At 50.8% G+C, this 13,474-nt stretch overlaps 1 protein-coding gene across 14 annotated transcripts in view; it reads left to right on the forward strand.

Moving 5' to 3' along the window:
- Positions 1 to 13,474, forward strand: part of LOC119974633 (serine/arginine repetitive matrix protein 3-like) — a 753,111-nt gene that overhangs the window by 571,871 nt on the left and 167,766 nt on the right. The window contains exon 1 of one of the 14 annotated variants that reach the window (XM_038813695.1): positions 50 to 753. The exons of 12 other annotated variants lie outside the window; for them this stretch is intronic. In XM_038813695.1, the coding sequence (XP_038669623.1) occupies positions 599 to 753 (155 nt within the window). In that variant the 5' untranslated portion in view covers positions 50 to 598. Of the gene's footprint in view, positions 1 to 49; positions 754 to 13,474 lie in introns of those variants that run through there. One more of the 14 variants, XM_038813696.1, reaches the window with a different exon arrangement.

Raw genomic sequence — 13,474 nt, forward strand, 5'->3', positions numbered from 1 at the left:
CTGTGAATCCTAAATAACAGGTAATCCAGGGTCCTGGTTTTCTGACGGACCAGTCTTGGTGATGCCTACCTTGCAGCCTTCGGTAAAAGGCTGCTTTCTTACAGGAAACCAGAAATATTTAATCTTCTCTTCATACGTGAGGCTGGATTTCCAAGAGTTGTGAATAACTGGTTCCTTTTTGAAAGATAGAGATTGGCTTGAATGCCTTAAACGGGGAAAGAAGGGAGAGGGAAGGCTTCTAGAAATTTCTCCACCAAGTCAGCAGAGCAAATCCCTCCCATGACGAACCCTGGGGATTCAGGCCGATGGTTCCTATGGAAGCCTTTGAGCTAGTGTAATAATAATGTGTGTGGAGTAAAATCCCTACCTATCCAGGCACTGTACGTATTCTGTGCTGCACGACTAACAGCATGTCATACACCATGACAACCAGACTGTGAGAGCATAGAGCTGTGGATCTACTTCACTCTCTTCATTCAACTGAAAGGGAGTCCTCGGGCATCCATTTTTATCTGTGTGTGTGTGTGTGTGTGTCTGTGAGAGAGAGAGTGCGTGTGTGTATATGCCTCCTGTGCCACCTGCACATTAATCTTACACAATGTGCTCAGACGTGACACGAGTAGAGTATGGCGAAAAGCAGCTATTTGAACAGTTTTGGAAAGGGACGTTACAAACAGTTGCCTGTCCACGGCCTCAGAGTATAACCATGGAGAACACTGATTCCAGAAAGCCTGTCAGAGCACCTGAAAACAGGTTAGTGTCGATACATGTTAAATCACTCGGTGACGCTAGCTACATATTCTTACCCCCCCCCCCCCCCCCATCCCCTTATTTTTAAAAATAAGAATATTTTAAAAATAAGAATATCTGTATTTGATGCTGACTAGTGTCAGTGGAGAAGTTAGCATTTTGTGATTTGTGGATATTTTCGTTGTATATAAAATGGATGCTTTTCCCATCACAGTCTGCTGCACTATTAGCCCGTTTCACTGCTGCACTGTTTAGGCCATTCTTTTCGAGAATCAGCTGTGCCATTTTGGGAAACGCACTGTTCAATTTAAACTGAAACAATGAATTTAATTTAGTCTTTTGAAATTCCCAGAAAGTGTCCTTCATCCAGCATTTCCCAAATCTGATGACGGTCATCTGAGAAAAAGTGAGGTACGTGTTCTTACAAAAAGAAGAATAGACAGTGGGTTCACACTGAACTCAGTCTCAAGAACCAGCTGGATTAGAGGCCTTGGGTCGGGCCCACTGCCCCATTTCAGTCATTAGGCACAGAGTGTAAAAGGGATGAAAGTAAGATTGGGGTCGAGGAGCCTAAGAAACCTTACATGAACTTTGAGCGATAGCTGTGCCTTGAGAAATCCTGAACAATGGGTTCCGCGATGCTTCTATATTAATGCCAAGTTGACATCTGTTCACTAAACTGGAAGTGAATCAAGACCTAATAGAGCCAGTATTATTTCTCTGAAGAGGGCAGTAAGGGTGAATTACATATTTTTATGTTTGCAGTGTCTTTGAATGTGACAGCTGTTTCACTGTGCTTTTCCCCCATACTTGTCAGTGGTTTGAAATACTTGGTACGTTTGTGAAGCTATTGCATAGTGATTATCATGTTGATAAATTCTTCATCACGCTTAACGATAATTTTACAAATCATGAGTGTTTCGCTCAGGTCTCAACAGAGAAATACGAATGTAAGTGCAAATTCTGTGAGACGTTCACTGTGTGGAAATTGTAATGAATCTTGCCAAGCATGTACATGCTAGTGATTTTACCATGCCAGTGATTAAGTACAATCCTTAGTCAAGGATGAAGAGAACCAGGCTTGTAACAACATCATAATTTCTCACACAGTATTGCAAGTTACAAAATGGGGGAAAGGAAGCTTAGAAACTCTGAATGAAAAGAGTGATTGTAAGGATTTGATCTCACTTATCTCAACTTTTCCCTTTTGCAGTGCATTGCAACTTCAGCAACAATGTGAAGTGCTTTAGATTTGTACCAGTGCTAAGCTCAAGTGGTGTAAATTGAATAGGAAGGTAAAATCTGGCTCTAAGCGATGTAAAGTTAAACTTTCACTTGCCCAGAATCTCTCTTTCAATCCAGTGTCAGGTCAGATCCTGATTGTGGATCAGGGCTGCATTTGCACAAGGGAGTTCTTCCCAGTGACGTGTCCAGTATTTATACCAGTTTAACAAACAAATTTAAAGGTCATTTGCCTCATTACTGTCTTCAGGATCTTTATAGATTCGGCCGGTAGATCCTGCGGGAGGCCTCTTCTGGGTTTCCCGACAGTCGTTTCGCCTCACGAGATCTAATCTAATGAGATCTTACAAGACGTCGCGATCTGGATCCTTTCCACAGTAGGTGAAACCCAGGCTTGCAGAGTTACTTAACTCTTCCAATGTCAAATCTAACTGGCTCCCGGGCTCTACTGGCCTTGCCAAGGAGACCCCAGCCATGTCCTGTTCAGCACTGGTCACACAAACAGATGGATCGGCATTTGGAGGGGATTTCTGAGGTCCCCCAGGTAGTTGGTATCTGGGCAGAATTGGAATTCATTAGCCCATTTCAAAGAATCCATAATTACTTGGAGCTGTCAATCACTGTGAAATGGCAGACACCCTATGTGATAATTCATGGCCATATGATCGGTCATGCAGAACTAATCCATTAATGGGAACCCTAAGGCTGAATGAAATAGCAAGCAATTTTTTTTCAATACTTCAGATAGTTTTGACAAAGAGTTAAAGGGCAGGAGTTTTAAATGCTTTGACAGTTTGACAGCACCCTTCGACAGTTCACCTTGACACTTTTGACAGTTCCAATGAATTGATACACTGGGCAGGATTCTCCCATTTGGCGGCAGAGTGTCCACGCCGTCGGAAACACCGTTGTGTTTCACGACGGCATGAACGAGCCTCTGGGACTACCAATTCTGGCCTCTGCAGGGGGCCAGTATGGCACTGGAGTGGTTCACGCCTCTCCAGCCTCCCATTCTGGTGGAAACTGTGCACCGCACCAACCCGCACATGCGCGATGGCCTCGCTCAACATGCCGGCCCCGACGCAACATGGTGCGGGAGTTCAGGGGCCGGTGCGTAACAAAATAAGCCCAGGGAGCGAGAGGCGTAGAGCGGCCCGTGACGGGTGCCACGCAAAACGCGCCAGCGCCGATTCTCCACAGAGGGTGTCGGGGCAGCATGGCGCGGTTGCGGGTATTCTCTGGCCCGGCGCAGGGCTGGGAGAATCCCATCCGCTTTATATGCACATTCATGCCTAATTTTAGAATCCCAATGGAACCTGACTTGCCCTTAAGGTGTCCCGAGGCCATATCCAAAGGAGTATCTTGCGACTCCAAAGAGTACCCTGGCTTTCCAAATGAATTCACAAGAATCAAACCTGTTCCTACCAGGTCTAATCTGTGCATGTTGGGTTTCAGACACCTCGGATACCAGGGCAGCTGCTGATTTCTATGAGGAGCTGCCTCCACGAAATGAGCATGTGTGAATCCTGACCCGGGCCTATTCCTGCCCCTGTGAAAATGGTATGTGCCACGTTTGGGAGCAGGACCTCCAGAGACAGGCTACTTCACAACAATGGAGAGGCTCTCTGTCGTTTCATAAATACAGGCCTTTGTCTCAACATTGCTCCAAGTTAGTCCCCACTAGAGTCTTTTCAAACCTTCAGATTATGACTGAAAACAATCAAAAATATTCTGCGGAAATGATTATTTTAATGAATTCCACTCCAGTCTCACCGCACATGATTGCGAAAAAGACATATTATTGTTAAATGTTCTATTCGTGTTAGTGTCACATTACTGTCCATTCTTGTCAACTTGCCATGGACAAGAGCAAAGCCAGGACAATAGGCAGAAAACAACTCAACGGACTCCTCAAGAGAGAATTTTACAGGATGGTAAGATGAGGGCATGGAATACGACATCCATAAAATTGCAGGAATGAGTCAAAATTGCCAGGGAAAGACAGCAGCAAAATAAATGTTTGGAACAGACTGCTCATAAAATCGCAGGAAGCATTCGAACAGAAAGGGGAAAAATTGCTCAAGGAACACAGAACTAGTGATAAATGTTTTGAATCACCTGGCAGGCAGAATAATGGAATTAAAAGCATTAGGGCAGGCTGTTAGAGGCAGGATGCTGGAAGGACAAGCTAGAATATTGAACACATGAACTTTGGTGGGTTCAATGGCCTATCTTTTACTTAACTTCTATGTTTCAATTTTGTATATTGTTACCAAACTATGTACAGAAGGGTATATCGATCAATTAGTCCATTGGCATAGCTACACACACTTGAGTTAAACTACTTCCTGGTAGCATCGTCAGGTAGGGTCTATTCTTGTGGCGCCAGAAGCAGCAGCCCGTGACTTAACATTTCTCCAGCAGTCTATCCCTCACACTGCTATACTCCAGCAGTCTATCCCTCACACTGCTGTGCTCCAGCAGTCTATCCCTTACTCCGCTGTACTCCAGCAGTCTATCCCTTACTCCGCTGTACTCCAGCAGTCTATCCCTCACTCCGCTGTACTCCAGCAGTCTATCCCTCACACTGCTGTACTTCAGCAGTCTATCCCTCACTCCACTGTGCTCCAGCAGTCTATCCCTCACACTGCTGTGCTCCAGGAGTCTATCCCTCGCTCCGCTGTGCTCCAGCAGCCTATCCTTCACACCGCTGTACTCCAGCAGACTATCCTTCACTCCGCTGTGCTCCAGCAGTCTATCCCTCGCTCCGCTGTGCTCCAGCAGCCTATCCTTCACACCGCTGTACTCCAGCAGTCTATCCTTCACACCGCTGTGCTCCAGCAGCCTATCCTTCACACCGCTGTACTCCAGCAGCCTATCCTTCACACCGCTGTACTCCAGCAGTCTATCCTTCACACCGCTGTGCTCCAGCAGCCTATCCTTCACACCGCTGTACTCCAGCAATCTATCCCTCACACCGCTGTACTCCAGCAGTCTATCCCTCACTCCGCTGTGCTCCAGCAGTCTATCCCTCACACCGCTGTACTCCAGCAGCCTATCCTTCACACCGCTGTGCTCCAGCAGTCTATCCCTCACTCCGCTATACTCCAGCAGTCTATCCCTCACTCCGCTGTACTCCAGCAGTCTATCCCTCACTCCGCTGTCCTCCAGCAGCCTATCCTTCACACCGCTGTACTCCAGCAGTCTATCCCTCACTCCGCTGTGCTCCAGCAGTCTATCCCTCACACCGCTGTACTCCAGCAGTCTATCCCTCACACCGCTGTACTCCAGCAGTCTATCCCTCACACCGCTGTACTCCAGCAGTCTATCCCTCACTCCGCTGTGCTCCAGCAGTCTATCCCTCACACCGCTGTACTCCAGCAGTCTATCCCTCACACCGCTGTACTCCAGCAGTCTATCCCTCACTCCGCTGTGCTCCAGCAGCCTATCCCTCACACCGCTGTACTCCAGCAGTCTATCCCTCACACCGCTGTACTCCAGCAGTCTATCCCTCACACGGCTGTACTCCAGCAGTCTATCCCTCACTCCGCTGTGCTCCAGCAGTCTATCCCTCACACCGCTGCGCTCTAGCAGTCTATCCCTCACACGGCTGTACTCCAGCAGTCTATCCCTCACACTGCTGTGCTTCAGCCGTCTATCCCTCACACCGCTGTCCTCCAGCAGCCTATCCTTCACACCGCTGTACTCCAGCAGTCTATCCCTCACACCGCTGTGCTCCAGCAGTCTATCCCTCACTCCGCTGTACTCCTGCAGTCTATCCCTCACACCGCTGTTGTCCAGCAGTCTATCCCTCACTCCGCTATACTCCAGCAGCCTATCCCTCACACCGCTATACTCCAGCAGTCTATCCCTCACTCCGCTGTACTCCAGCAGTCTATCCCTCACACTGCTATACTCCAGCAGCCTATCCCTCACACCGCTGTACTCCAGCAGTCTATCCCTCACTCCGCTATACTCCAGCAGTCTATCCCTCACACTGCTGTGCTCCAGCAGCCTATCCCTCACACCGCTGTACTCCAGCAGTCTATCCCTCACACCGCTGTACTCCAGCAGTCTATCCCTCACACGCTGTACTCCAGCAGTCTATCCCTCACACTGCTGTACTCCAGCAGTCTATCCCTCACTCCGCTGTACTCCAGCAGTCTGTCCCTCACTCCGCTGTACTCCAGCAGTCTATCCCTCACTCCACTGTGCTCCAGCAGTCTATCCCTCACACTGCTGTGCTCCAGCAGTCTATCCCTCACACAGCTGTACTCCAGCAGACTATCCTTCACTCCGCTGTGCTCCAGCAATCTATCCCTCAGACCGCTGTGCTCCAGGAGTCTATCCCTCGCTCCGCTGTGCTCCAGCAGCCTATCCTTCACACCGCTGTACTCCAGCAGTCTATCCCTCACACTGCTGTACTCCAGCAGTCTATCCCTCACACTGCTGTACTCCAGCAGTCTATCCCTCACACCGCTGTACTCCAGCAGTCTATCCCTCACACCGCTGTGCTCCAGCAGTCTATCCCTCACTCCGCTGTACTCCAGCAGTCTATCCCTCACACTGCTATACTCCAGCAGTCTATCCCTCACACCGCTGTACTCCAGCAGTCTATCCCTCACTCCGCTGTACTCCAGCAGTCTATCCCTCACACTGCTATACTCCAGCAGTCTATCCCTCACACCGCTGTGCTCCAGCAGTCTATCCCTCACTCCGCTGTACTCCAGCAGTCTATCCCTCACACCGCTGTGCTCCAGCAGTCTATCCCTCACACCGCTGTGCTCCAGCAGTCTATCCCTCACACCGCTGTGCTCCAGCAGTCTATCCCTCACACCGCTGTGCTCCAGCAGCCTATCCTTCACACCGCTGTGCTCCAGCAGTCTATCCCTCACACCGCTGTACTCCAGCAGCCTATCCTTCACACCGCTGTGCTCCAGCAGTCTATCCCTCACACCGCTGTGCTCCAGCAGCCTATCCTTCACACCGCTATACTCCAGCAGCCTATCCCTCACACCGCTGTACTCCAGCAGTTTATCCCTCACACCGCTGTGCTCCAGCAGTCTATCCCTCACACTGCTGTGCTCCAGCAGTTTATCCCTCACACCGCTGTGCTCCAGCATTCAATCCCTCACACCGCTGTGCTCCAGCAGTCAATCCCTCACACCGCTGTGCTCCAGCAGTCTATCCCGCACACTGCTGTACTCCAGCAGTCTATCCCTCACTCCGCTGTGCTCCAGCAGCCTATCCCTCACTCCGCTGTACTCCAACAGTCTATCCCTCACTCCGCTGTTGTCCAGCAGTCTATCCCTCACACCGCTGTGCTCCAGCAGTCTATCCCTCACACCGCTGTACTCCAGCAGTCTATCCCTCACACGCTGTACTCCAGCAGTCTATCCCTCACACCGCTGTACTCCAGCAGTCTATCCCTCACTCCGCTGTACTCCAGCAGTCTATCCCTCACTCCGCTGTGCTCCAGCAGCCTATCCTTCACACCGCTGTACTCCAGCAGTCTATCCCTCACACGCTGTACTCCAGCAGTCTATCCCTCACTCCGCTGTACTCCAGCAGTCTATCCCTCACTCCGCTGTGCTCCAGCAGTCTATCCCTCACACCGCTGTACTCCAGCAGTCTATCCCTCACTCCGCTGTGCTCCAGCAGTCTATCCCTCACTCCGCTGTACTCCAGCAGTCTATCCCTCACACCGCTGTACTCCAGCAGTCTATCCCTCACTCCGCTGTACTCCAGCAGTCTATCCCTCACTCCGCTGTACTCCAGCAGTCTATCCCTCACTCCGCTGTACTCCAGCAGTCTATCCCTCACTCCGCTGTACTCCAGCAGTCTATCCCTCACTCCGCTGTACTCCAGCAGTCTATCCCTCACTCCGCTGTACTCCAGCAGTCTATCCCTCACTCCGCTGTACTCCAGCAGTCTATCCCTCACACCGCTGTACTCCAGCAGTCTATCCCTCACACTGCTGTACTCCAGCAGTCTGTCCCTCACTCCGCTGTGCTCCAGCAGTCTATCCCTCACACTGCTGTGCTCCAGCAGTCTGTCCCTCACACCGCTGTGCTCCAGCAATCTATCCCTCACACTGCTGTACTCCAGCAGTCTATTCCTCACACCGCTGTGCTCCAGCAGTCTATCCCTCACTCCGCTGTGCTCCAGCAGTCTATCCCTCACACTGCTGTGCTCCAGCAGTCTGTCCCTCACACCGCTGTGCTCCAGCAATCTATCCCTCACTCCGCTGTACTCCAGCAGTCTATCCCTCACTCCGCTGTGCTCCAGCTGTCTATTCCTCACACCGCTGTACTCCAGCAGTCTATCCCTCACTCCGCTGTGCTCCAGCAGTCTATCCCTCACACTGCTGTACTCCAGGAGTCTATCCCTCGCTCCGCTGTACTCCAGCAGTCTATCCCTCACACCGCTGTGCTCCAGCAGTCTATCCCTCACTCCGCTGTACTCCAGCAGTCTATCCCTCACACTGCTGTACTCCAGCAGTCTATCCCTCACACCGCTGTGCTCCAGCAGTCTATCCCTCACACCGCTGTGCTCCAGCAGCCTATCCCTCACACCGCTGTGCTTCAGCAGTCTATCCCTCACACCGCTGTACTCCAGCAGTCTATCCCTCACACTGCTGTGCTCCAGCAGTCTATCCCTCACTCCGCTGTACTCCAACAGTCTATCCCTCACTCCGCTGTGCTCCAGCAGTCTATCCCTCACACCGCTGTACTCAAGCAGCCTATCCCTCACACCGCTGTGCTCCAGCAGTCTATCCCTCACTCCGCTGTACTCCTGGAGGCTATCCCTCACTCCGCTGTGCTCCAGCAGTCTATCCCTCACTCCGCTGTGCTCCAGCAGTCTATCCCTCACACCGCTGTGCTCCAGCAGTCTATCCCTCACTCCGCTGTACTCCTGGAGGCTATCCCTCACTCCGCTGTGCTCCAGCAGTCTATCCCTCACACCGCTGTACTCCAGCAGTCTATCCCTCACTCCCCTGTACTTCAGCAGTCTATCCCTCACTCCGCTGTACTCCAGCAGTCTATCCCTCACACCGCTGTACTCCAGCAGTCTATCCCTCACACCGCTGTACTCCAGCAGCCTATCCCTCACACCCCTGTACTCCAGCAGTCTATCCCTCACACCGCTGTACTCCAGCAGTCTATCCCTCACACCGCTGTGCTCCAGCAGTCTATCCCTCACACCGCAGTACTCCAGCAGTCTATCCCTCACACCCCTGTACTCCAGCAGTCTATCCCTCACACCGCTGTACTCCAGCAGTCTATCCCTCACACTGCTGTACTCCAACAGTCTATCCCTCACACCGCTGTACTCCAGCAGTCTATCCCTCACTCCGCTGTACTCCAGCAGTCTATCCCTCACACCGCTGTGCTCCAGCAGTCTATCCCTCACACCGCTGTACTCCAGCAGTCTATCCCTCACACTGCTGTACTCCAACAGTCTATCCCTCACACCGCTGTACTCCAGCAGTCTATCCCTCACACCGCTGTACTCCAACAGTCTATCCCTCACTCCGCTGTTGTCCAGCAGTCTATCCCTCACACCGCTGTACTCCAGCAGTCTATCCCTCACACCGCTGTACTCCAGCAGTCTATCCCTCACTCCGCTGTACTCCAGCAGTCTATCCCTCACACCGCTGTACTCCAGCAGTCTATCCCTCACACCGCTGTACTCGAGTCTATCCCTCACTCCGCTGTACTCCAGCAGTCTATCCCTCACTCCGCTGTTGTCCAGCAGTCTATCCCTCACACCGCTGTACTCCAGCAGTCTATCGCTCACTCCGCTGTCCTCCAGCAGTCTATCCCTCACTCCGCTGTACTCCAGTCTATCCCTCACTCCGCTGTACTCCAGCAGTCTATCCCTCACTCCGCTGTACTCCCAGCAGTCTATCCCTCACAACGCTGTACCCCAGCAGTCTATCCCTCACACCGCTGTACTCCAGCAGTCTATCCCTCACTCCGCTGTACTCCAGTCTATCCCTCACTCCGCTGTACTCCAGCAGTCTATCCCTCACTCCGCTGTACTCCCAGCAGTCTATCCCTCACACCGCTGTACTCCAGCAGTCTATCCCTCACACCGCTGTACTCCAGCAGTCTATCCCTCACTCCGCTGTACTCCAGCAGTCTATCCCTCACACCGCTGTGCTCCAGCAGTCTATCCCTCACACCGCTGTACTCCAGCAGTCTATCCCTCACACCGCTGTGCTCCAGCAGTCTATCCCTCACACCGCTGTACTCCAGCAGTCTATCCCTCACACTGCTGTGCTCCAGCAGGCTATCCCTCACACCGCTGTGCTCCAGCAGTCTATCCCTCACACCGCTGTACTCCAGCAGTCTATCCCTCACTCCGCTGTACTCCAGCAGCCTATCCCTCACACCGCTGTGCTCCAGCAACCTATCCCTCACACCGCTGTGCTCCAGCAGCCTATCCCTCACACCGCTGTACTCCAGCAGTCTATCCCTCACTCCGCTGTACTCCAGCAGTCTATCCCTCACACCGCTGTACTCCAGCAGTCTATCCCTCACATGGCTGTGCTCCAGCAGTCTATCCCTCACATGGCTGTGCTCCAGCAGTCTATCCCTCACACCGCTGTACTCCAGCAGTCTATCCCTCACTCCGCTGTACTCCAGCAGTCTATCCCTCACTCCGCTGTACTCCAGCAGTCTATCCCTCACTCCGCTGTACTCCAGCAGTCTATCCCTCACTCCGCTGTACTCCAGCAGTCTATCCCTCACACCGCTGTACTCCAGCAGTCTATCCCTCACACCGCTGTACTCCAGCAGTCTATCCCTCACTCCGCTGTACTCCAGCAGTCTATCCCTCACACCGCTGTACTCCAGCAGCCTATCCCTCACACCGCTGTACTCCAGCAGTCTATCCCGCACACTGCTGTACTCCAGCAGTCTATCCCTCACACCGCTGTACTCAAGGAGCCTATCCCTCACACCGCTGTACTCCAGCAGCCTATCCCTCACACCGCTGTGCTCCAGCAGTCTATCCCTCACTCCGCTGTACTCCAGCAGTCTATCCCTCACACCGCTGTGCTCAAGGAGCCTATCCCTCACACCGCTGTACTCCAGCAGTCTATCCCTCACACCGCTGTACTCCAGCAGTCTATCCCTCACACCGCTGTACTCCTGGAGGCTATCCCTCACTCCGCTGTGCTCCAGCAGTCTATCCCTCACACCGTTGTACTCCTGGAGGCTATCTTCAGAAAGTGGGCCAAGCTTCACAAAGAGCAATGTTGGGGACCCCATTTACATGTATTCACAATCCATGAAGCTCAAAGGGGCCACTTGGCCAGATTTAAGCTGCCCATCCACAATTAAATTTCCCACAGGTGGGAATTTACAATATTCCGTTTAACCACTGTATATAAGTTGAGTGACTCTGGTTAGCTTTACATCTTCCACGACTTTGAGATCCGTAATTGTTGACCCTTTTGGGGACTTTGCATAATTTCACTTGTATTGAATATCCTTCACAGGCATTGCACCAAGGCTTGACAAGGGAGGCAAAGTTCGGGTGGAAGGGTAGAGGCTGAACAGAGGAGGAAGGGAGAGTGCCCAGGGTATAGAGGACTGTGTCCGGGGAAGGGGAAGAGGAGGGGGAAAGTCTCGGGAACAGGGGTGCTGAGAGTCTCTGGGGAAACAGGGGGAGGGGTAATTTTTAGAAATAGGGGCCAGTTGAGTCGTTGTTGGGGTCCTGGGAGGGGAGAACGCAGAGTACTGGTGATAGGGAACAGTCACAGCCGGATGGAGCAGCGAAATGTGACAGGGTGGCAGGTTCAAGGTGAGGGTAGGTGAAGGTCTGATCTGGTGGGTCACTGAGTGCTCAGGTGTATATTAAAGATCCCATGACATTATTCTGAAGATCGCCGGAGTCTTCCCGTGCCCTGGCTAATATTCACTCCTCAGTCAGCATCACCTAGAAGTAGATTATCTGATCATTAATACATTGCTTTTTGTGGGTGTTTGTTGTGTGCAAATTAACTGACCTGTACCCCACATTAAACATTGTCTGCACTTCCAAAAGTACGTCTTTGAATGTAAAGCGCTTTGAGATGTCCAATGGTCATGTAAAGTGCACTATAAATGCATGTCTTCCTTTAATCATTCTACTTGGAGGCATGGGTGAGAGCTAAGAACCAATGTGTGACATCAATGAGCCTTACCCACATTCAAAGCCAGAATGTGTCACTAGAAATAACTGAGCTTTGAGTCCTGTCATTGAAATCCTCCACATACAAGACGCTATTCGAACCACCGTGTAAATGAGACTTCATTGAGCTTTCATTGTTAAAGTTGCTGATCAAAAATGTCTCTTGTTCTATTATTCTAACACTGCTGATATGAACTGCTTACAGCTGCCTGTAATTATGCATTTGTACATTCCAAAAGAATAGAAGGAAAAATACACTCTTATCATTCCTGAACATTCAGTCCTCAGCATGCACACAACAGTTCATTTTCAAGTTTTCAAAAATCCCTAAAGTTCTTCACCAAGGGGAAGCAAATGCAGGGTAGAGATGGAAAACTGACAGGAGCTGATGAAAGCATATGGTCACAAGATAAGTTCTCCGGCCGTTTATTTCTTGGAGGTTGGGCATTTTACATGGTGCGCCTGCTAGCCCCTCACCAGGCGGAGGACTGGTGCTGGGGCAGCACCAATTTTTCCCACATAAAACGCCCCGGATCCTCCGGACATAGCTTCTAAATTGGAGAATTTAGCCCATATTTTTTAAACCACACCTATTTAGCTGACACAATCAGAGGCCACAAGGTGAAAAGAAACTTGAAGGAAATAGAGAGCAAGATTGCCAGAGGAAGACTGAAATGTTGATGGGGGCTTTCACGAGAGGAGCCTGATGCTGAATGTATTGCCATAAAGTACTCTGGTCTTGGTGTTCTGATGGCACTAGAAAGTGCACAGCAGAAGGTTGAATTTTTTCCAAACTTGAATTTTTGAGATTGGTTTCTAAAATTTAAATGACAAGTCAGTAATAAAATGCAGAGATCTCTATTATTAAATCATGTTTTCGGAGAAGGAGCTATATCTGTGCAGTATTGAAAGGAAATGCACAATTTAAAGTGGCTTTCCATTTCCCTTCCCCTTCTCTTCTTAATCATTTTACTCTGTCACGATCATTTAGAAAAACATTTAGAAATCAAACATTTAGGGTGTAGGTTAGGGCAATGGTGTAGTAGCATTATCGCTGGACTAGTAATCCACAGACCTCGGGTAATGTTCTGGGGACCTGGGTTTGAATCCCACCAGGGCGGATAGCTGTTATAATGACCATGAAACTGTTGTCAATTGTCGGGGAAACCCATCTGGTTCACTAATGCCCTTCAGGGAACAAAATCTGTCATCCTTAACTTTTTTAAAATTAATTTATGGTATGTGGGTGTTGCTGTCTAGGCCAGCATTTATTGCCCATCCCTAGTTGCCCTTCAGGAGG

The sequence above is a fragment of the Scyliorhinus canicula genome, chromosome 12 (genome assembly GCF_902713615.1).
Source record: "Scyliorhinus canicula chromosome 12, sScyCan1.1, whole genome shotgun sequence".
Classification (NCBI taxonomy): domain Eukaryota; kingdom Metazoa; phylum Chordata; class Chondrichthyes; order Carcharhiniformes; family Scyliorhinidae; genus Scyliorhinus; species Scyliorhinus canicula.